General features: G+C 53.9%; 1 protein-coding gene across 14 annotated transcripts in view; it reads right to left on the bottom strand.

Annotated features, from left to right (window-relative positions):
- The window catches only part of Pde9a (phosphodiesterase 9A), a 93,367-nt gene that overhangs the window by 31,234 nt on the left and 39,955 nt on the right, over positions 1-22,178 (bottom strand). For 12 of the 14 annotated variants that reach the window (XR_015451392.1, XR_015451393.1, XR_015451395.1 and 9 more), the window contains exons 5-9: positions 10,680-10,734; positions 9,689-9,759; positions 6,745-6,832; positions 3,761-3,842; positions 2,133-2,207 (exon numbers count right to left, since the gene is read on the bottom strand). Coding sequence is in view for 10 of the 14 variants with exons in the window: in XM_087211496.1 (XP_087067622.1) it covers positions 2,133-2,207; positions 3,761-3,842; positions 6,745-6,832; positions 9,689-9,759; positions 10,680-10,734 (371 nt within the window). In the remaining 4 variants the exon portion in view is untranslated. The remainder of the gene's footprint in view (positions 1-2,132; positions 2,208-3,760; positions 3,843-6,744; positions 6,833-9,688; positions 9,760-10,679; positions 10,735-22,178) is intronic. The other 2 variants (XM_013071352.3, XM_004842433.4) reach the window with 1 other exon arrangement.

Genomic DNA, 22,178 nt, shown 5'->3' with positions numbered 1-22,178 from the left:
TGTTTGTTTTTCATGCCAGGCAGGTGCTTTACCCATGACCTACATCCCTGGCCTCCAGCAGCACAGTCTGAGGTCCTCAGAGCCATGACCCTCACCCAGGGGAAGGCCCAGCGCTCGTGGGAGGCAGGGATGGGGGAGCTGTGGCCGCCTGCACCCAGGCAACGTGCATTCCTGCTCCTCTGGGGCTCGGCTGGGCCCAGAGACAGCTGCAGCATCTTTGCCATCCTCCCAAAGCTTCTCTCAGAGACAGCGGGCTCCAGGTGCAGGGCTTCAGTCACCGCGGAGATCTCGTGAATACCGCTCAGAGCCCGGGGCCAGTGATGGAGGAAGAAGAGATCGGACCGTGGAAATGAAGAGCACTGGGCCAGAGCGGGCTTGGCTTTTTGGAAGAGCAGGCTGTGGTGCACAGCCCAGGAAGACAGGAGAGCGCAGGACCAGGGGAGTGGGACTGCCCTGGGGGGCCACACCCTGAGCTGCCCTGCTGTGGGCCGGGCTGGGGGAGCCCGGCGCACCCACCCCCATGTGACAAACTGTGTCCCCCCAATGCCAATACAAAGGTGGAAGCCTCGTGGTCCATAGCCACCAGCCCTGCTGTCTGGGGCAGCAGGCGACCCCGGAGAGCCGACATGTTTGCTGCGAAATCAGAGTCCAGGGAGGAGGCAGCTGACAGACGAAGCCATCTGGTGCCTCTCATGTTGGGAACACGTTGGCTTCGGAGCCAGAGTGACGCCTCTGTTCCCATGGTGGCAGCCAGGAGCCCTGGCAGGGCTCGAGGGCTCCGGCAGCTCGGGGATGTGGCAGAGGGTGCGGGGCTGGCGGGCTGGTGACTGTGCTGGCTGACTCAGGTGACGGGGCTCCCGTGTGTGGCTCTTTCTGAGTGGGATGCGTGGGACGCTGTCCTGGCTGGAAGGGTGGCAGGAAAACCACCCAGCCCTGGTGTTCGCTGGCAGAGCTCTCTCTCCATGTCCCTGTGCCTTTAGTGGTTCACCATTGCTGGTCTCACCCAAGCTCCCGGGATCCTGGACTTGAAAGAGACCAAGCTGTCTCTGGACACCTCTGATTTATCACCCACCAGCAGGTGGCTGGATTCTTCCACAAGGGCCTTGTCCCCGGCAGCAGGAGTGGCCCCAGCCGCCCCGGCTGTCCAGATACTCTGGGTCCGAAGGCGAGGATGTAGTCTCTCTCATGCACAACTCAACCCTCCAGCCTGGGGCACTGGCATCCTCATGCAGAGGTTTCCGGCCGGAAGGCAGAGGTAATGAGGGCACATCCATCCGAGGCCCAGGTTTGTGCCCGGCGGGAAGACCTGATGCAAGAGGCTCTGGACACCATGATCCGCCCAGCGGATTCACCAGGAGCAGCGCTGGCAGGAGTTACTCGCTCCAGGCCCTGCCTTGGCCTTGTCTGTGGTGGCCGGGCTGTGCCCAACCCCAGGGGGCCAGGCTGTCCCTTCCCTTCACAGCCCTTGCTCCCCTGGGCTCAGGATCGATGGCCACAGCCCCGCTCCTTGGGTCTCTGCGCCGCACCCCTGCACCCCCAGAGCTGGTAGCACCCTAGGGTGGGTGGCTGGGTGCTGGGTGGGGGCTGGGTCTCGCTTTCCTGGCCAGTGCTGCCGAGGTGGGGCCAGCACCGGGTGAGCACACGGAGGAAGCCCATGCTCCCTGCCGATCAGGTCCCTGGGGAGGGGGGCCTCGAGTTGTGCACCATAAGGGTGCCAAATCCCATTCCCATTCCGTGCTCGGTGGAGACTTCACAGCTGCGATCCCGTCAGAGAGAGCAGGCGAGCTGTACTGTGGAAAAGCCGGAGAGGCTCCTGGGATTCTGGTGGGTGAAGACAGCTGGGCCTGAGGTCCATGATAGCAGGGCTTTTGCTTTTGGGGGTGTACAATGGGGTTTAGCCAATATTACCAATGAGGTTAAACTGCCAAATCTCCATTCTGGTTTTCTCAGTGGTCTCCTTGGGCCCCCGAGCCTGGGATGTCAGTCTGATCTAAAACCTGGAGCATCAGGGTTTCGACCTTCAGAAGGAAGGACAGCAGGAGGGAGCCCGGAGGAGGAGCAGCATCAGCCTCCTCGGGGGCCTGTGGCCCTGGCCGCCACCCGGGACCCGATGCCTGGGTCCCCACACTTACCTCGTTAGGCTCCCACAGCCAGACGTCGAAGGTGGGCTTACGGAGGGCTTCAATGGTCTCTGGGGACAGCAGGTACTGGAAGGGACAGGAGTCACGTTACCCCGGAGCCTGGCCTTTGGCAGACAAAGGCAGCTGACCCCAGAGTGCCCAGTGAACGCAGTCCTTGTGCCCCTCAGAGCCCTGTGCAGACTCAAGGCTTCCTCTCCACAAACGGCCGCTGCTGGGTGGATCCCAGCAGCTGGTGCAGGGGCAGGATTCAGGCACACCTGGGGAGTCGGGGAGGTGATGGACACATTCTAGGTGCCTCGATTGTGCTTGAAATTTTTCTCTCCCTTTTTCTTCCTTCCTTCCTTCCTTCCTTCTTTTTCTTTCTTTCTTTGTTTCTTTCTTTTCCTTCCTTCCTTCCTTTCCCTCTCTCTCTCTTTTAGTTTTGCTTTTTTGAGACAGAGTCTCACCACGTAGTTTAGGCTGGCCTGGAACTATCTAGCCCAGGCTGACCTTGAACTTGCAGCAATCCTCCTGTCTCAGCCTCCCAGGTATGGGGATAACAGGCATGCATTGCCATGCCTGGCTTCATGGTGGAAGTTTCACAGCTGTGTATGTGTGTTGTGTACACATGGTACTGTGTATCTAGAGAAGCCTGGCCACGTGACTGTGAATCAGACCTCAATAAGTCCGACAATAAAAAATACAATAAAGCAAAGCCAAGGGAAAAAGTTAGCTTGGCGTAAATCCAGATACTGGCTAAGCAGCTCTTGTGAGTTTCTGGAACCAGCCCTGGACTTCTCCTTGCTGCGTCAGCGGACAGCACCTCCAGCGTTTGGGGGCAGCTGTCCTAAGAAGCAACTTTGACATTACACAGCCCCAGTGCTTTGGCATTCCAGCATCTCCTGGACTTCTGTGTTCATTGTCTTAAAAAGGGAATGTATGGAGGGCTGGCGCCCTGTGTCCCGGGCCTGGGCTGGGGCTCGGGAACACTGGCACAGGATCACCGGAAATGGGCGTCGTTCCCAGGGAAACGGTCCCCATGGAAATGCCTCAGACCAGATTCAGCCTGCTGCTGGGACCAAGTGGAGAAGGTCACTGACTGATGGGCACTGGACACCCACAGGAGGCTCCGGAAGGCTCCTCGTCACCATGGCAGTGGGAGGACCTGGCTGGTACCCGGCTCGGACCACCTCCGTCCTGGGGACCCTTTTCTCAAACCTCAGTGCAAGAGTGAGCCTGGGTTTCACCCCCTGGTTTTGCCAGCAGGCTGCTGTTGTCATGGTGATCCTCTCTGCTGGTGGCCAGGAACCACTCCATCCTCAGGCATGGCATGAGACTCAGGCCAGATTCTCTAACCGAGAAGACTCCTGCTCACGCATGGCAGCTAAAGTTCCCCTAAAGACCTGCGTTGTTCGGATAGGGCACCCAGTGGTCTTTCAGGCGATGTCATGCACTGACAGCTCTTACTGAGAGGGCTCTGGGCCGGGTGGATAGCAGCACAGAGCTGCTGTCTTCTCGCCGAGTGCACTACGGTCTGGGAACACTTCTGCTAACTCCATGTCAGGCAGAAGAATCTCCCGTCTAAGGACACCCCGCCTCCGGAGCTGGTTCCTGGGTCCTGGGGCCGGGACTCCACTTACCTTGGGGTAGGTGGGGACATCACGTCGAGGGGTCAGCTTCTTGTTGTTATCCAGAAAGCTAAACTTACAGGGACAGTTGGTCCTAAGGACAAGAAGCAGAGCTCAACTGCCACACTGGCCTGAGCCACGTGGTGCCCTTGCAGGACCGGGACGTCAGGAGTGCAGAAGCAGACAAAATAGCCAAAACCACCCCGAGCCCACGGGCCCCACCTGGCCCGCTGTGCCCTGGAGGCCTAAGTCTTGAGAGCAGTGAGAGGCGTGCTACTGCTAAACCCCTGCGGACCCCGCAGGGACCTGGCATCCTACCAGGCTTTCGGGAAACACAGAAACAGTCGCTTGTTTCCCCACCTAACACCACCAACTCATCCCTCGCTGCTTTCCCGAGCTTGGCCTCGCCTGGTAATGAGCAGAAAGCGCATGTGGCCTCCACACAGTGGCTGCAACTCACAGCCTCACCCCATCCCCCGGGCAACCTCAGGACGGGTCCAGTTTGTCCACAGTGTACAAAGCAGAAAGAGAGACTTCTGACTATTCTCCTCCCTATTCAACATCACAAAGCCCATGTAAGAACAGAAGGAATCGAGTCCAGGGGTCTGGGGCACTGGCTGCAGGGCTGCCCCAGGGCCTGTGTGTGAAGAGCCGCCCATGAGGCCCAGTGCCCTTGGCTGGGCGCTGCACACATCCGGGAAGCCCTGTGGGTTGTCCGGGATTTACCCGACCGGGGTGCAGGGGCCAGCATATCGGTGAGCTCATGGGATTTGTCATAAATCTGCATCTTCTGGAAGAGCCATTTAACATGGTCTAGTAAAATCACAGAGGAATTCGTATTCTCTATGCCTGCACGCCTACTCCGGGGAACTTACCTTAAAAGAATTCAACACAAGTAAACAGCTCTATGCACACAGATACTCATTACAGCGTTGTCTGTTGTTATGACACCACGAAACCAAACCAGGTGCCACCTGAAAGTCCTCGAATGGGAAGTAATTTAAACCACTTTGGTGCATCCAAATGATGAACCATTACACCATTATGAAGGTCATTATGAATATTATGTGAAGCAAAGGAATTTCAGGTGAAAAAGGAAAATAAAATGGCTATACATATTTTGTACTAAGAGGCAGTGCAAAAAACATTTACTGAGCTATGAGGGAGAAAAAGCACATCTAGTGAGTTAAAAAAAAGAATACTGAAAATTGTGGTCTTTTGGAAAATAAAAATCTAAGAACTATATACTGGTTAAAATTTATTGTTAATTTAGCTGGGGGCTGGTGCATGCCTGTAATCCCAGCACTTGGGAGGCTGAGACAGGAGAATCACTGTGAGTTGGAGGCCAGCCTGGGCTACTTAGTGAAACCATCTCAAAAAACCAAAAAAATTGTTAATTTATTTACTGTTCATGATGCTGCACATGAAAAAAGTATACAAGACAGTGTATTTTAGTTGCATTTTCAATACTAGATATCTATGCATACAAAACATCTGGGGTTTTTTTGTCCAGATTTAAATTGTGGGCACTGCTGGCTATTGTTATTACACTGGCCACCCAGAAACCCCCATCAGAATAGACTGGGAGTTCTACCATGAGCCTGTTCCATTTTCCTTTCGCTTGCCTGTTTGTTTGTCTTACTATATAGTTCCAGCTGGTCTTGAACTTGCAGTGATCCTCCTGCCTCAGTCTCTCAAGTGCTGGAATTACAGGTGTGTACCACGGTGCCCATCCCATTTTCAAGATCAGAATAATGAATCTATTCCCTTTTAAAAACACAGCCTTGGTATTACCGTCTTGGCATGCTGTGAGCCTCCCCTTCATTCCACACCTGCCAAGCTGTCAGAGCTGCCACAACAGTTCGAGGTGCAGAAGAAACTGGATAGCATGATTATCCTTCCCTGCCGCTTTAACTCTTCCTGGAAACACAAGAAGCCTTCACCAGGCAGGCGCTGGACTGCTAGAATCCAGCCCAGTGCTGGCATGTGCAGCCCTGGAAGCAGGCAGCTGCTGGGTGCTGCTGACCCCTTCGGCCCACAGCCCCCTCTCTCTGTGCCCCCTTGCAACGGGAACCAACATCTTCAGCTGGCAGAGCAGCTGGCACGGTGCCTTTTCTTTTCACGCCATTTCGAGCTTGTTTTTGCCTTCATTTCCTGGGCTTCCAATCTGCCTCTCCCCTGGGGCTCCGTCCATGGTCAAGGCCATTTGTTTGGGTTGAAACCAGAGGTCACAAGCCCCAGAGCTCTTGGTCCCCACACTGTGCTCCTGCAGCCCACAGACCCCTAGGAACCAGTGCGTGCTCAGCCCCACTCTGCTGGAACAGAGCTGAGGGCCAGAGCCCCACGGCCCAGTACGACCTGGCTGGCTGTGTTTCCCAGAAGGGGCCACTGCTCAGGGGTGCTGCTGGGCTACACAAGCCCCTGCTGTCCCCCGAGGGCTGCACCCTGGCAGGTGCAGATCCCTGGCTCCAAGCTCTGCTGTGCTGTGCTGGCCTGTGAGTGACTGGTGGCTCAGTAGCCATCATGTGGGTGCAGGATGGGGCTTCTCCGCTCCCCAAGAGAGGCGAGAATGCAGGCCCCCTCTTTACTTCTTGACCCCCACCCCGACTACTCTCTGAACTCTTAGTGATCCTCCTGCCTCGGCCTCCCAAGTGCTGGGATCACAGGCAGGCGTCACCACACCCAGTTCCTCTGTCCTCTTACTTTAGGTCCCTTTCTTTGGACATCCATGCCCATGGCTGTCAGGCTGGACACACTACTAGGACACCTGGACCTGCAGGAGGGTCTCCCTCTCACGTGCACCCTCTTCCTCCTCGCCTCTGGTATAACCGGCACTGCGGGGTAAGATCCCGGAGACGGAGGAGCGGATCCCCACGGAGCAGGCACCACTGCCTGTGTCCCCAGATCCAGGACCGCGACCCCTCCTGGGGACACGAAGCCACTCGGAGCCCACCCCAGCCCGGCAGCCCTGGGTCCCCACCTGCCCAGGTCCTCACCTGCTACTTCTGGCCGCCAGCTCCTCCCTCATCTTTTTAATGTCACGCTTGCATTTCTCGATCTCCACGACTTTCAGTCCTTCCACTGCTGACAAAGAGACACGGCAGGGAGTTACCACGGAGGAGCACAGCTCAGGTGGGTGTCCCCGGGGCTCATGGCAGAAACAGGGCTCCCTGCTCCAGGCACAGCCGTCGCAAGCTGGAGCCACTGCATGCGTCCTGTGGCCGGCACTGCATCTTGCTGAGGTAAGAGCCAAGCACGATTTTTATCCCAAAAGAAAAGAAGGGTGAGATCTCAGGGTGTGAAAATGCAGGGAGGCCCCTGCAAGGATTAAAACCTCATTCAGATAAAAGCCCTTCTTTTTTAATGTCCCCAGCAGTTAACCAGGAGAAATGGTCAGACAGATGAGAATAAGGGGGAGCTGGACTCCATCGTGTTCGTGGGGTCCCGCTGCACAAGTGCGCCTCCTGGCAGGATGCTACAGTCACCCACTGGGGCGGGTCTGTGGCCCAGGAAGGTGGCAAAGGCTTTTAGGTGAGGGCTGTGCTTGAGGGGGTTGAAAGCGGCAGCTTTATTACTTGGCGATCACACTCAAATTTGACTCAGAAAGTGGGCACCCGGGAGGCGTGGCTTCCCAGGGACACTGCATCTCCTGCCCACAGGGCCATCTCAGCTGTGGGCCTGGTGGCTCACTTCTGGGCCAGGGAAATCTCTGCTCCTCTTCTCCCGCATGGAGGATGAGGGATGGAAACTCAGGCCGGAAGTGGACGAGTCGGGGGCCGGGGTGGTGGCCAGCCCGGGCCACAGCAGGTGAGTGGCCGTGGGATCACCAGACCTGGGCGTGAGTCCTTCAGCCACCATGTCACGACCCCCTTTGGAGTGGGCTTCTTCTTGTGGGCCCCCAGAAAGCTGCCGATACCTGGCTGTCTTCCAGGACCTTGAGGGCTGCGTGTGGGCCAGGAAGCACTGGTCCAGGTCCAGCGTCCCCTGGTCAACAGGCGTGTCACAGGGGTGCTGAGCAGAGCACACGGTTAGACGAGGACTGCAGCAGGTGCAGCCCCAGCTCACTGACATGGGAATGGGGAGAGGTTTGGGGGAGAGGGCCCAGACAGACAAGCCGTGCCGGCATCGAGTCTGTGGCTGCCCTTGCTATGTATCAGGTGCCACTGTCTTAGCCAGGTGTGCTGGCACTCGCTTGTTATCCCAGCACTTGAGAGGCTGAGGCAGCAGGATGGCTGTGAGTTCAAGGCCAGTGTGGGTGACATAGAGAGACCGTGTCTCAAGAAAACCCCACGAAGTGCCACTGTCCTGAGGCTGGACAAAGGCCTCTCCCAGCCAGGAGGAGCCAGTCCAGGGGTTGCAGCTGAGTGTAGGCCCTTGAAGACAGTGGCAGGGGCACTGAGGTGGGCCCGACACAGGGTTCATCCGTCGTGAACCCCTTTGTGCACCTCAAGCTTCAGCTGTAAGCATCCTAAACCAAGACACAGGTTCGCCTGGTCTCCCGGCTCTGGGGCCCCTGAGGCCGGCTGAGGGTGGGGGTTTGAGAGAGTCGCAGGCAGGACGCCTGGAGAAGACAGGCAGACAGGGACTGAGGTTCCTAGCCAGGGAGCTCCAGGGACCTCGGACCTGGGCAGACCCTGCCTCAGCCCCAGGAGCAGTGGCCCTGTGATAGCCAGAGTGACCACTAGCACTGACCACTGTGCTGCTGCTGTGCATGCCCCACGTGATGGGGTCTTGGCCAGGTGGCCTGGCTCTGTCCAGACTCAGAATCCGGAGCAGCAGCCTGATGTCTGCAGGACTGGGGGACGCAGGGGCCGGGCAGGGGCGATGGACAAGCTCGGAGGCACCTGTGCCCCAGCACTGCTGAGCCTGCTCCCCAGCCTGGGAGCCGCCCCAGGGCCCTCAGGTGCCCCCTGTGCGGCGCAGCCATGGTCAGTCTGGTTTCTAACCCTGCTGTGGACTCAAGGGCTCCTCTCCGCCGGGTGGGCAGGAGGCTGACCTGTCCCGGGAGGGCAGTGGCAGGGAATGAGGACAGCCGCCAGGGCTCGGCGCCATGCCACTTTTACTGATTTGTCTGATTTGTCTGATTTGTCCAATGAACTTGATCAACTCACTCAGCCTCTTTGTGGCTTCCTCATCATCCAATGGCTGAACGAGTTTTAAAAAGCAGACACACTCTGGAAATGTCCACGTGACCCTGGAAACCGTGTTTCAGCTGATTTTCATGGGTCAGCTCTTGCATGATCCTGAATTTTTTTGTCGTTGTTCTTGAAAAATCACAGGCAATTCGGTACAGGTACGGGAAGTGACATCCGGTCACTCTTAGGTCACAGATCGGCAGGTGCTTTGGGAGAGGCTGTTTGCTCAGTCTGAGCATGTGAATAAGTTGCCTGTGAGTCGCCACGCTCCGTGTGGACACTGAGGGACTTCCAGGTGCCGAGACAGGAAGACAGAATCGCCAGGCACGGGCTCAGGGATCCAGCCCTTCCTCAGGGACAGGGCCCGAGCAGCTGTGGCTTGCAGCCGTTTTCCTGCAGAATCCGGGCTTTTCGGTGACTGAACTGAGATGGGAATGGGCTCCACTGTGCTCCCGAGCAGGTTTTCATTGGAATCCAAGAGAACAACTGGCACACACGTTCCCCACATGGCCGAGGTCAGAATGCCACGTCCTGGTGCACGTACACAGGGCCCGGACAGGACCTAAGCGTGGGTGCCCCGCTTGTGCCCACACATGTCCCCAATACACAGCGCACGCGGTGTCCCACGCCTTGTGTGGCTTTAAAACACAGCGCAAGGCTTCGCCGTGTTGCTGCTCTCGCCTGTGCGAACAGCCAAGTTGCTTCGCAAGCAGTGCACATGAAAAGGATGCCCGCCCCGCCCCGGGAACTGACCCCCCCCCCCCCCCCGGTGCCTGGGCCTCGAGGGAAGGGAACAGCCACTCACACTCCACACGCTTCTCCAGCACTGCCAGGTGGCTGGCGACGTCTGCTTTCAGCTCGTTGATTTTAAACGCTCTGGGAAAAGGAGGAAGAAAAGATGAGGCGCGGCCCATGGAATCCTCAATGCTGACCTTGGCCCTGCCAACGTGTATGGGTCCTGGGTGCGAGTGAGGCCCACAGGCTCCCTTTTAGGAACCCAGAATGTCCCCCGGGGTGGCGTCCCGACCTCCTCTGACCTGGGCCGTGCACACCAGGTCCTGGGTGACACGAAGTCCTCTGTGCCCCAAGCTGGCACGGCCCAATGCCCGCACCTGCCCCATGGGGTGCGGACACCTTAGAAGACTCAGGAGCTCGAACCGTTAGGCTCAGCAATTCATGGGCTTGCTTTCTTTCCCTGTACTGGGGATCGATCCCTGGGCCTTTGTACTGGGCTCTCATCCCCACCCCCCGCCCTCTTTCAGTTTCTGTTTTTGAGACAGGGTCTTGCTAAGTTGCTAAGTTGCCCAGCCTGGGCCTTGAGCTTTCAATCCTCCTGCCTCAGCCTCTCAGAGTTCTGGGATTACAGGTGTGGGCCACTACGCCTGGCTAGGGCTTTAACAAATACCATCCAGCTGCCCTTTTCCTCCTTTTAGTCACCCAGAGCAGCACAACGCCAAAGGGAAATCAGTCTGAGAAACTGAGAATACTGACTGACAGGTGGGGGACTCGGAGAGGAGAGGAATCCCACCATCCGCACAGGCTCAGGACTGAGCTGCGTTTTAAAGCAGGGCTGACGTCCACAGACTGTCCGGAGCACTGTAAGAGCCAGGCAAGAAAATGCTCACAATCAGAGGTCAGGGTCTGAGAGGGACCACCAGACCTGCCTTCGGGTAAGGTCGGGGTTTCCCAGGGGTCTCAGCCCAGCAGCTTGGGGGAGCTCCTGTGGGCCCAGGCCAGCTGGAGCCAGGGGCCTCCTGTGCCTCGAGAGGCCAGTGTGGACAGAGGAGATTCTGTACCTGGAGAACTGCTCTGCCACCTGGGCCAGGACGCTCTGGATTAACTCTTCTCTCTCTGTGAACCAAAGGAGACAGACAGACTGATCAGGGGTGGCGAGGGTGGCCCCAGGGCTCTGAGGGTGGCCCCAGGGCTCTGGGCAAGAAGCCTTGAATGGGGCCTGGGTGCATTTTACGGGGCATCCTGGGGCCAGGCGAGCTCCCCGCTGAGGAGTACAGAACACAGTGTCCTCAGGGCGCCTGGGAGGAAGCACCGCCCAGCTCGTAAATGGGCTCAGGCCCAGGCTGCCCAGGACCTGCTCTCTTCCTGTTTCCTGGCCAGGCCTGAGCGGACACTCCCAGAAAGGGCAGCCTCCCATGGCCAGTTCCTCCCAGCGACTCTGCCACTTCTTGGTTCAGCTCTGAGAAGCTCTGCAGCCTTCACCCAGATTCCTGCAACCTTCTACGCTGACCTGAAGCCTAACTGTCCATGACAAAGGAAATTCAGGACCAGACTGCACCTGTTGGAGTCAACAAAATACTTCAGTCAAAAGCTAAAAATGGGCTGGGAGTATAACTCAGCAGTAGAGCACTTGCCCAGCATGTACAAGGTCCTGGGTTCAATCCCCAGTGCTGCAAAACAACACAAAAAGGATACATTTATAGTCATATAGCCTGGAGCGGTGGTGCATGCCTGTAATCCCAGCATTCAGGAGGCTGAGGCAGGAGGATGCTGCACGTTCCAGGCCAGTCTGGGCTACATATGGAGACCAGCCTGAACTACATATGGAGACCCTGTCTCAACTAACAAACCAAAACAAACAAGCAACAACAAAACAAAAACTCCCAAAAGCTGAAAACACTCGTGTGCTCTGACCCAGTGTGTTATTTCTAGGAACTAGTCCTGGGTGTAGACAAAAGATGTTTGCTACAATGTGATTAACTTAGCAAAACCCTTAACAACCTGTAAGTCCATCACATGGAGATTTGTCAAGTAAATGATGATAAATTTGCATTGTGAAATCATATTCTATTAGAAACAACAGTCTCGGAGAACGTTCACTTCATTGTTAGAGTTAAAAAAATTTTCTTAAAGTCGTAACAGAGTGATCCCATTTTTGAAAACATCTTGGGAGAGCACATTCCAAAATAATGACAGCTGTCTTTCGGCTGCAGGAATGTATATACATTTTGTTTTCTTCGTTTTGCTTCTTCATGCCTTCTACATTTTCTGTAATGCATATGCATTACTTTTTCCTTCCTGCTTTCCTCCCTCCTGCCCTTTCCCCTCTCTCTTTCTTTCTTTCCAGTGCTGGAGATTGAACCTTCACATTGAGCTACATCCCCATCCCATGTAAAAATTATTGAGACAGGAGGGAGGGAGAGGAAGAGGAGGAGAAGGGGATGTAAAAGAGTAAAAACGTGTTAGTTCCATAAAGGTACCATTCCCTGTGATGAATGTAGTCACTACGTACTACAAACATGCGCTAATACAAATAAAAATTTTAAAAAAGAAATAGCTTCCATACAAAAAAATAAGTGACATTTTGAGACAGGGTCTTGCTACATTGCCCAAGCTGAGCTTGAATTCATGATCCTCCTGCCACAGACTCCCAGAGTGCTGGGATGACAGCTGTGTGCTACCTATGCCCAGCTGAATAGGTACTAATTTCATAAAAAGATGGAAATGAATCGATCCAAGTTCCCCTCTCTGGCCCTCAGCACCTGTCTACATAAATCCATCTCATGTCGTGTGGGATGGGCTGGCACGGGCTGTGGCCTGAGGGGCTGTTCGCCCTCGCCGTGGAAGCAGAGGCGGCTCAGTCCCCTGCACGGTCTCCGGTTCTGCACCTGCCGTTCCTGAATGTGTTGGCCCCGCGCCACTTCCTCCTGGCACCGACCCCGTGGGACAGCTAGACATGGCCTGCCTGACTCACGGGGATGACCTGAGCGCCCTGTACAGACTGTCCTGACCCATGCTACAGCAACCGGATCATGGTTCCACGCCCCTGTCACTGAGCCACATCCCAGAACTCACACCTGCCCAAGCTAAGGCCATAATTAAGGCTCCGCATGGGACAACGCCCTGAGCTGGGAAGCTCCTCTCTCTGCATGGATTTCCTGGCCTCTGCGCACGGCTTGGGCTTCTGGTCTACCCCTGGGCCCATGCACAAGCTTTCCATGCTGTCTCTCATCACCTCACTGGTGCTGCCCCTCTCTAGCCTCTAAATTCCAACGCTGCCAGATGAGTGGTTGCCCTAGACAACCCAGGGCACTGCAGCTTTCTAGGACTTGGCAAGAAGAGATCGAGCTGGGCACAGCAGCACACACCTGTAGTCCCAGCACTCGGGAAGCTGAGGCAGGAGGATGGCCAAGAGTTCAAAGCTGGCCTGGGCTACAGAGCGAGTTCAAAGCCAGCCTAGAGTACATAGTAAGTCTCAAAACAAAACCTCCAAACAAATGAAAGAAGGAGAAGAAGTGGAGAAAGACATTTTGTGGAGTCCCTTGAAGCTGCGAGGTGACAGTGCTGGCCAGGAAATGTTTCCAGGGCTTCAGCTGGGTGGCCGCCTGGTGTGAGGAGCTAAATTTCTGGCAGGAGGGGGCCAGGACAGTGTGGGGAAGGATCACAGGCGGTTTCCAGCTGCTCTGATGAGCTCAGCAGGGTTTAGATCACTTACTATGAAATGGTTGGAAAAAGCAGTGGGCCTGAAGAGTTAATGAACTCTAAGAGTTAATGATCTCATAGCCGAGATTAATTTAGAAGTCACGTGGAGCCAGGTCAAGTGGCAGCAGCAGAGCAGGCGTTCTTCCCCGGAGCCTACACAGCTGGTACCAACGCACACGGTCTCCTGGGACACTCAGAAACCCTCGGCACACTGGGCAGAACCCGGGCATCCAGAGTGTCCACACGGAGAGCCACGCGGGAGTCACCATCACGGGGTGGCCGTGAGGGCTCCAAACTCAGCACGCTGCTGAATGATTTGTGGGCCATGGAGGGGACCTCAAGGAGGAAACAGAGGCTTTGAACTCAGTGAAACTATGGACCATCCTGACACAGCCCCAGGCCACCAGGGGTGGAGGACGACCAACTTCCCGGCCTGTTACTCAAAGCACCATGATCGGTGTCTTCTGCGACAATCAGGGGCTTCAAAGCAGCTTTTGCTAAGACTGGTGACTCTTCAGTCGGCCGACACAGTTCCAACGGGTAACAGACAATGAAGGAAAGTTTGACTTCTGTTTTGTAAACCTAGGTCAAACTCTTCTTGGGGCCGTAATCATTTAGGGAGTGTGGGACTAAAAACCAGTGACACCAGGTTCATCAGCCCTAACTCCCTGCCTGTCTCAGCCCCTAGATGGGGACATCTGATTATCAGTCTTTACAATGTCCAGTTCCGACCCCTCCTGGGTCAACACAGAAATTACCAGCCATTCCCTAGACCTGTAACGACCTGGAATCCAGAAAAGCAGAGCCCTACACAACAAAACCAACAGATGTTATGAACAAATCCTCAGTAGCATGGGAACTAGCACAAAGAATCAACAACTGGGATCTCATCTTATTAAAAATCTTCTGCACTGCAAGAGAAACCACCAACAGAGCTAAGAGGCAACCAACAATGTGGGAAAAAGTTTTTAGCAGCTGTACCTCAGACAAAGGACTACTATCTAGAATATAAAAAGAACTGAAAAAAAATCATACCCCCAAATTCAAAGACCCAATTCAAAAACGGGCATCTGAAATGAACACACATTTCTCAGACAAAGAAGTAAAAGCAGCAAATAAATACATGAAAAACTGTTCAACATCACTGGCCATTCGAGAGATGCGGATGAAAACAACACTGGGATTCCACCTCACCCCAGAAAGAATGGCTGCTATCAAGAAATCAGCCAATAACAAATGCTGGTGGGGCTGTGGGGAAAAAGGAACCCTTCTCTATTCTTGGTGGGAGTGCAGGCTGGTGCAAGCACTGTGGAAATCAGTATGGAGATACCTCAGAGAACTAGGACTAGAGGTCCCATTTGACCCAGCTATTCCCCTGCTGGGTATCTTTCCAAAAGAATTAAAAGAATCGTACCACAGTGATATATGTGGAACCCACGTTTATAGCGGCACAGTTTGTAATAGCTAAAGTTTGGAAGCAGCCCAAGTGCCCATCAACTGGAAACTGGGTAAAGAAGATGTGGTTTTTTAAATAAAATGGAGTACTACTCAGCCATAAAGAATGAGAAACTAGAGACATTTGTAGCTAAATGGATGCACATTGAGGCCATCCTCTTAAGTGAAATAAATAGGACACACCTGTAAGTACCGAATAGTTTCTCTGGTGTGAGAATCTGAAAGTGTAGATAAGGATGAAAATGATTAAAATGAATAATTGATAATTTGAAATAGGAAAAGGTCCAAAGGTGTAGGGGTGGTGGGAGGGGAAGGGGAAAGGAAAGAAGGGAAAGGAAAAATTATGAGAAAGAAAAAAAAGGAAACAAAGTCTACGTAAATAGGGAAGGGTGGAGGGGTGAAGGGTGGACAGGGAATGGGGGAAAAAATAAGAACCAAGATACATCATGCTCAGGTACAAGAACCCAGTGATAAATGTAAATGCATTGTATGCCTAAAATGTACTAATAAATGAATCAAAAAGAAAAAAGAAACAAAACACCAGATGGATCTTCCAATGCTGAACCAACACTGCCATCCCTATAATAAAGCCACTTTCTACATACTGCCAGATCTGACTTCTAATTGTTTGTTTTGTTAAACAAATTTCTATAAATGTTCATACTTTTTTCTTCTATTATCTTTATCCAGTTTTAGGATTAGCACAATGTTGATTTCCTAAAATGAGGGGAGAAGTGTTCCTTCTTTTTTCTGCTTTAAATGTTTGATATAATTTATCATTTAAAATGTTTATGAGCCTGCTGTTGTCATATAGGTCGGTTTTCAAGCTAGGAATATACTTTCTTTAATAGGTGCTATTCAAATTTTATATTTCCTCCAGAGTTAGTTTCATTAATTTGTCTTCCAAGGTACTTCTTAGAAGTTGTCAAATTTATTTCAAAACAGATTTTTGAAATACGCTTTCTATATCCTCTTAAGTTCTGTAAAATCTGTGGTAATGTCTCCTAGATCTTGATATTGTAATTTTTAAAATGTATAATGATATTGTGTAACAGGAAGAAAAGGTCTAAAGGATCAGGGGAAGTGGGAGGGGTAGGGGAAAGGAAAGAAGGGGAAAGGAAAAATATGAGAAAAGAAAAAAATAGAAACAAAGTCTCTGCAAATAGGGAAGGGTGGAGGGGATGAAGGGAGGGCAGGGGAAGGGGAAAAAAATAAGAACCAAGATACTCATATAAAGGTACAAGATCCCAATGTTGAATGTAACTGTATTTTATACCTAAAATGGGCCAATAAACTTAATGGGGGGAAAACAAAACAAAACAAAACACCAGAGAGAGGCTCTCTCAGAGTTAGGAACCAGGACTGAGGAAATGGTCAGCAGCCAGACCCTGGCCTGCATCTGCTGTGGTAGGATCAAAAATACAGTGAAGGTTTAAATGAAAATGTATTACAGTAAAAGACTCATTGCCATGAATCCCATCAAAATCCTCCCCTCCCTTTCAACACACTCATCCCATCATCCTGGCCACTTTCTGCAGCAGCAGCTCTGCAGTCCTCTTTCCTGAGTGTCTTCATAGGTGTGACCAAAGATGCAGTGACTGCTGCTGCTGAGCACCAAGAGAAAGGCCACTCCTAAAAACGCGACGCTGGATCCTCATTCACCTTAGTCACCAGATCTGGCAACATGTAACTTCTGGCTCTTCCCAAAGTCAAAATGACCATGGAAGGAAATGCTTTCAATTGATTCAGGACATCGAGGCAGCCAGGACAGCTTCCCTTCTCAGGGAATTGGTGTGATCTTCATCAGAGCTGTGCCCCTCACTCTCTCTTACTTTTAAGTGAAGCTTTGTCCCGCAAATCTGTGCTGTAGTTTAATTTCCATTGTCATTAAAGCAAGGGTCCAGGATAGTGGTGACACTGCAGGATGTCAGAATTTAGGTGAGGGACAGTTAAAGCCATGCTGAGCAGGAATGTACAGCGGGAATGCCACAGTAGAAGAGAGGAAAAAACTCCGCCCAGTAGTTCTAAGATCCTGGCTGGGCCTGGTGGGGAGGCAGGAGGATCACTGAGAGTTTGAGGCCAGCCTGGGGTACATAGTGAGAGCCTGTCTCAACAAACCATGATAATAATAATAATAAATAATAATAATATAATGCAAAATGAACCATGGCTGTAAAACAGAAAACATTTAGGAAAAAAACCCAAAAGAAATTCTTCAGAATATCATGTGAGGCAGGACGTTCTTAGACGTGACACCAAAAACTAGAGCCAGAAAAGGAAAAGCAGAGAAACTGTACTTCATCAAAGCAAACATTTTCGTTCTGAGAAAGATCCTGTAAAGAGGATGGAAAGACGATCAATGGTCCGGGAGAAAATAGTCTCAAACCACACATCTGACGAAGACTTAAAGGTAGATGATGCCAAGAGTGTTCAAGTGTTCAAAACTCAGCAGCAGGAAACAAAACAACCCAATTCTGAAAGGGGCAGAAGAGAGGCAAGAATGTCTGTGGGTTGGAAGCAAGGTCAGCAGCCTTCAGGACACGCGATCACCGCACGCTGGGGATGGTGGATGCCTGTAACCCCAGCACTGGGGAGGCTGAGACAGGAGGATCGCTTTGAGTTTAAGGCCATCCTAGGCTACACAGCAAGACCCTATCTCAAAAACAAAAACAAAAACCCCCTAAAGAAACAAAAACCTAACAGATAAAAAGGGTGACAACATCCAACACAGTGGTTAGGGTGGGAAACCCGGGACCACTCCCTCGCTGCCTGTGGGAACACAGGATGGTGCAGACCCGCTGCAGGAGTCTAGCAACTTCTTAAAAAAGCTAAATGTGCAACTGCCACGTGACTCAGCCATCACACTCCTGGGCAGAGAGATGGATTTTCGTTCACAGGAAAATGTGTACAGGATTTGCAATTGTCCCAAGGTGGAAAGAGGACAGTTGCTCCTCCAGGGTGATGGAGACACAAACAGGTCCACCTGGCCCACGGGACACTCTAGGCCATTTTGGCTGCGGGCCACTGGCCAGGGTGGCAGCAGAAGTTGTGCTGGGTGAAGGTGGCCTCCCCAAAGTGCCCAGCGTGGCTGGCCAGGGCGGGGCCTGGAATGGAAGGACCTGGGTGGCCATGGGAGGGCAGGAGGGACCCTGTGACCCTGGGCTGGGACCGGGTACAGATGGCTGGGCTGGCTCTATCTTTGTTCTTACATGTGCATGGGAACCTACAGCTAATGAAACAGTTACACAGAGTTTGCCTTTGGACCTTTTCTTGTTTGTTTCGTTTTTTGAGACAGTGTCTCTATTCAGGCCAGGCTGGCCTTGAACTCACTATGGAGCCCAGGCTGGCCTCAGACTCATGGCAATCCTCCTGCCTCAGCCTCCCCAGTGCTGGGATTATAGGCGTGCAGCATTACCACATGCGGCTGCCTCCCGACTTCTGAGGTAGGACCCTTCCAGATTATAGCATTTCTGTGCCTATGCTTATTTTCCAGCACGAAGCGTGACCATCAGCCCAGTGCCTCCGGAGCAGATGTCTGTATTCTGGTCTGTGCTGTAGCAGCACCTTGGCTCATGTCATCCACACCCCTGGTGCCAGCAGATCTGCCGTTCTCACAAAGGACTCAGAAACCAACCCGGTGGAAATACCCCGGGGACCTTAGCCCAGGCTAAGTGTGCAATTTACACAAAGCGCTCACTGGACCGGCTCATTAGACTGCAACACCTGCATGCTTTGCTAAGGGAAAGGAGCGAGTGAACATCGAGTGAGCAGAGCATAAGCAGCCCCCACACATGCATCAACAGCCCTGCAGGGAGGAGGTGCCCAGCCCTAGAATTCCTGCGGCTGCCGGCACTTCCTCCCAGGGGAGTTCGGCACTCAATAGGATGTGTGCGACACTCTGGGCAGTGCCTCGGCCTCCTGTCACCAAGTCACCAAGGTGCAGGCACAGCTGCTGCCCCTCACCCCTGTCCTGCTCGCACCCCTGCCCTGTGTGACATAGGCCGTCTTAGCTACTTTTCTCATTGCTGAGACAAAATACCAGACACCCAAAGTCAAAGGAGGGAAGGTCTGTTTGGCTCACAGTGTGTAGAGGTTTTAGTCCATAGTTGGCTGCTCCAAGGCAGGGTGGCTTGGCAGAGAGCTGTTGCAGGGCAGGCAGGCAGAAAGCAGCAAGCAGCAACAAGCCACAAGTGACAGGAGCAGCCCTCTTTCTGTCCCTCATATTACATCCGGGCTACCGGCTAGCACATATACTCAGACTGGGGCAACTGTAATCCTGCCCAGAACTATGCTGAACCAATCAGCGATTTAGTCATCACACATCCTCCATCCAGCAGCACACACTTAATCCCAGCGTCACACTCCCAAGATCCAGCCACCTCTGCAAAGCCCCACTATGACCGAAGAAGCTCTGGGGAGACATCAAGACACAGCCATGACATGGTCTTTGGGGGTGACAGGCCAGGGGCAGAGGCCCAATCCCGCCGGGAATGTCTCGGGTCCCCCTGGACCTGGAGGTTTTGACCAAAGGGGACAGAATAGAGGGGGACGTCAGCCTGCACACGTGCTGACCCATGCACAGGGGATCAGATGGGAGCAGGCTGGTGCCCTGCAATGGAAACTGTCCTGGGCAGTGGGTGTGGCAGTCCCGAGTCTGGGCACACTGGTGGGTGTCCAGGACGAAGCTCTCAGCGCACTGGGGACTCCCGGGTGCCGAGGATGGGAGCGAGGCGAGGTGTGGGGCTACGGGTTGCCCACTCACACCGGAGTCCACCGGGCACTGTGCCTCTGTCCCCCTCCTGTCACAGGACCCAGGTGAGCGCCAGGCTGGGAGGCACCACAGGGCAGTGTCTGGGTCTGGCTTCGAGGACGGGGCCACCCCCGTCCTGCAGGAGGGGTGGGCACCTGCCAGGTCTTGGGGCCTCGGTGGGACAGCCCAGCCTCTGGCCACCCTGGGGAGGGGCTCCTGGGGCAGCACTTGGGGCTTGCCCTGCCCTTGCGGTGCTGCAGGCTGTAGGCCAACTCCACCAGGGCAGGGCCGCCAGGGTGGCTTGGGAACCTGGCCCCTACTTCTTCCAGGAAGTGTTTCCTGTTTCAGACAAGCCCGAGTCTGCCAGCGCAGGACACGAAGGTTCAGCCAGCTCTGCAGATGGCTAAGCAGGGCCACACTCACTGAGCCAGCCGGCCACCACCTGTGGCTCCCCGAGGCCTGTGCTGCAGAGTGAGGACGCCTCGTGCACACCTCTGTCCCCCATGCACCTGAGCAGATATGGACACGCGCCCTTCTGTCCGGGACAAGGGGGAGCAAACAGGGCTCTGGCGGGGCCAGCCTGGGCATATCAGTGCCCACAAGCCCACCCGGTGCCTCCTTGCAACTGGTGACCATTGCATAACCCAGGCTCAGCTCCACAGGCTCTGAGACCGCGAGGCATGGCCTGCAGCAGCCACCCTGCATGTCTCCACATGAGCAGCACAGCGAGGAAGCGGGCGTCCTCCCACAGCATGCAGAGCAGAGCTCCCCAGAGCATCCATGAGACCAGACCAAGAGTGAGACAGAAACCCCGCCGCACCTTCAGAGAGAGACAGGGCTTTTTGTCTTTCACTTTTCTTTTTCAATGTGAGAATCGAACCCAGGGCCTTTGCATTGAGCTACAGCCCCCCAGGCCTCTTTTATTTTGCATTTTGAGACAGAGTCTCATTAAGTTCCTAAACTGCCTAGGCTGGGTTTAAACTTGGAATCCTCCTGCCTCAGGCTCCCACAGTGCTGGATTACAGGCATGCACCACCACACCTAGGTTTTTTTCTTTTTGCATTAGGGTCATAACCCACATTACTTGGCCCCAAAGACAGAAATGCCGGAGAAGCCCCAAGATAGCAGAGGGTAGCATCTATTTGTGTGCTGCGCAGTCTCTAACCACTAAGAACCCAGGGCCTGGAGGAAGGGCCGGCGGCCTCCCAGGGTGTGGTGAGTCTCCCCACCATCTTCCTGGGAACCGAGAGGGGTGGACTCACCTCCCAGCCCTGGGCTCTCTCCGCCCGCTGGCAGCAGCTGCCCTGGAGCTATCTGGGCAGGACGGTTAACCAGGGAAGAGTCAGGGGCAGTTCAGTGTTTATGGAGTCATAAACCAGACATTCCCAGCAGGGAGGCTGCTTCCTCTACAGCAGGAGCACAATAAAGTTATACGATGAGCAGTGACCCCCTCTGCTTCTTAAAGGCACAGGCCCTCATTCTGGCCTGTCCTGTCTCCACGGTGCCTACTCCAAGTCTTCCAGCAGCCGAGGAACACACCTGAGTCGCAGCTGCTCAGACAGCAAACCAGCAGAGGCTCGCCGGGGTCTGATGGCCCCTGAGATCTGCAGAGCGAGCCCTGGCAGTCCCAGGACTGGGGGACCTCGGGGATGGCCCTGGGCTGGATTTTTCTCCCTTTGGCTCTTAGGGAGGGGATTTCACTGGCTGTGCTTACAGTCTGATTTGGCAAAGGTGGGTGTGACTCTTCCCTGCACCGTCCCCTCCTGAGGACAAGGGGTCAGGCAGCCCGGCCGGAAGCACCTGAGACCGAGGTCCGCGTCTTACAGTGGTGTGTGGCTCTGGGCTCTTGCCACACTCTGGGTGCTTACTGCGTGGCTTGCACGTGCTTGCTCATGGCCTGCGCTGGTGGTGACATCCAGAGCAGGCCAAGGTTGCAAAGCCATCACACCTCCCAAGTCACCTCAGGGAAGGACACTGTGCAGCCCCTCCCCTCAAAGGGCCAGAGACGCCTTTCCCTCTGCCCCCACACAGCGATGTCGGAGGCCCAGTGGGGGAACCTGCTGCTGGCCATGCAGCTTGGTGGGAACTTGTCCCTTATGGGATGGGCTGTGTGTCAGTCTCGGGGAAGTTTACCGAGAGGTCAAAGGAACCAGCTCTGTGAACTGGGCTCTGACCTGGTGTCAAACAACCCCATACAACCAGTTCCAGGGGGCATTCTGCTTGGCCCTGCTCCAACCCAATTAACAATGGAGGCAGTGCAAACGACAGGATGTTAAAAATCTACTAAAAGCAGAGTCCCTTGCAAGCAGAAGTTTTACTACATCTGTGGACTTTAGCAGGTTGCATGCAGTTGAAAAGTTTATAGCCGGGGATTTAGCTCAGTGGTTCCAGCACCTGCCTTGAAAGCGCAAGGTCCCAAGTTCAATCCCCGGTACCAAAAAAAAAAAATAGTTTATAGCAAGAGAAATTCTCAAAAATAGCCAACGAGGGCCAGGGATTTAGCTCAGGGGTTCTGGCACCTGCTTTGCAAGAACAAGGTCCCGAGTTCAATCCTCAGTACCAAAAAAAAAAAAAGCCCAACTGATCATTGTCATAACAAGACCAGAAGCAACATGTGCCTGTCTTAATAGGGTAAGCAATGGTACATCCACAA

This window comes from Heterocephalus glaber, unplaced genomic scaffold (assembly GCF_053883595.1).
Source record: "Heterocephalus glaber isolate CG9 unplaced genomic scaffold, H.glaber_assembly_v1.0 deba00000122, whole genome shotgun sequence".
Lineage (NCBI taxonomy): Eukaryota > Metazoa > Chordata > Mammalia > Rodentia > Bathyergidae > Heterocephalus > Heterocephalus glaber.
Note: the sequence above shows the minus strand (reverse complement) of the source record. Positions and strands in the feature narration are given on the sequence as shown.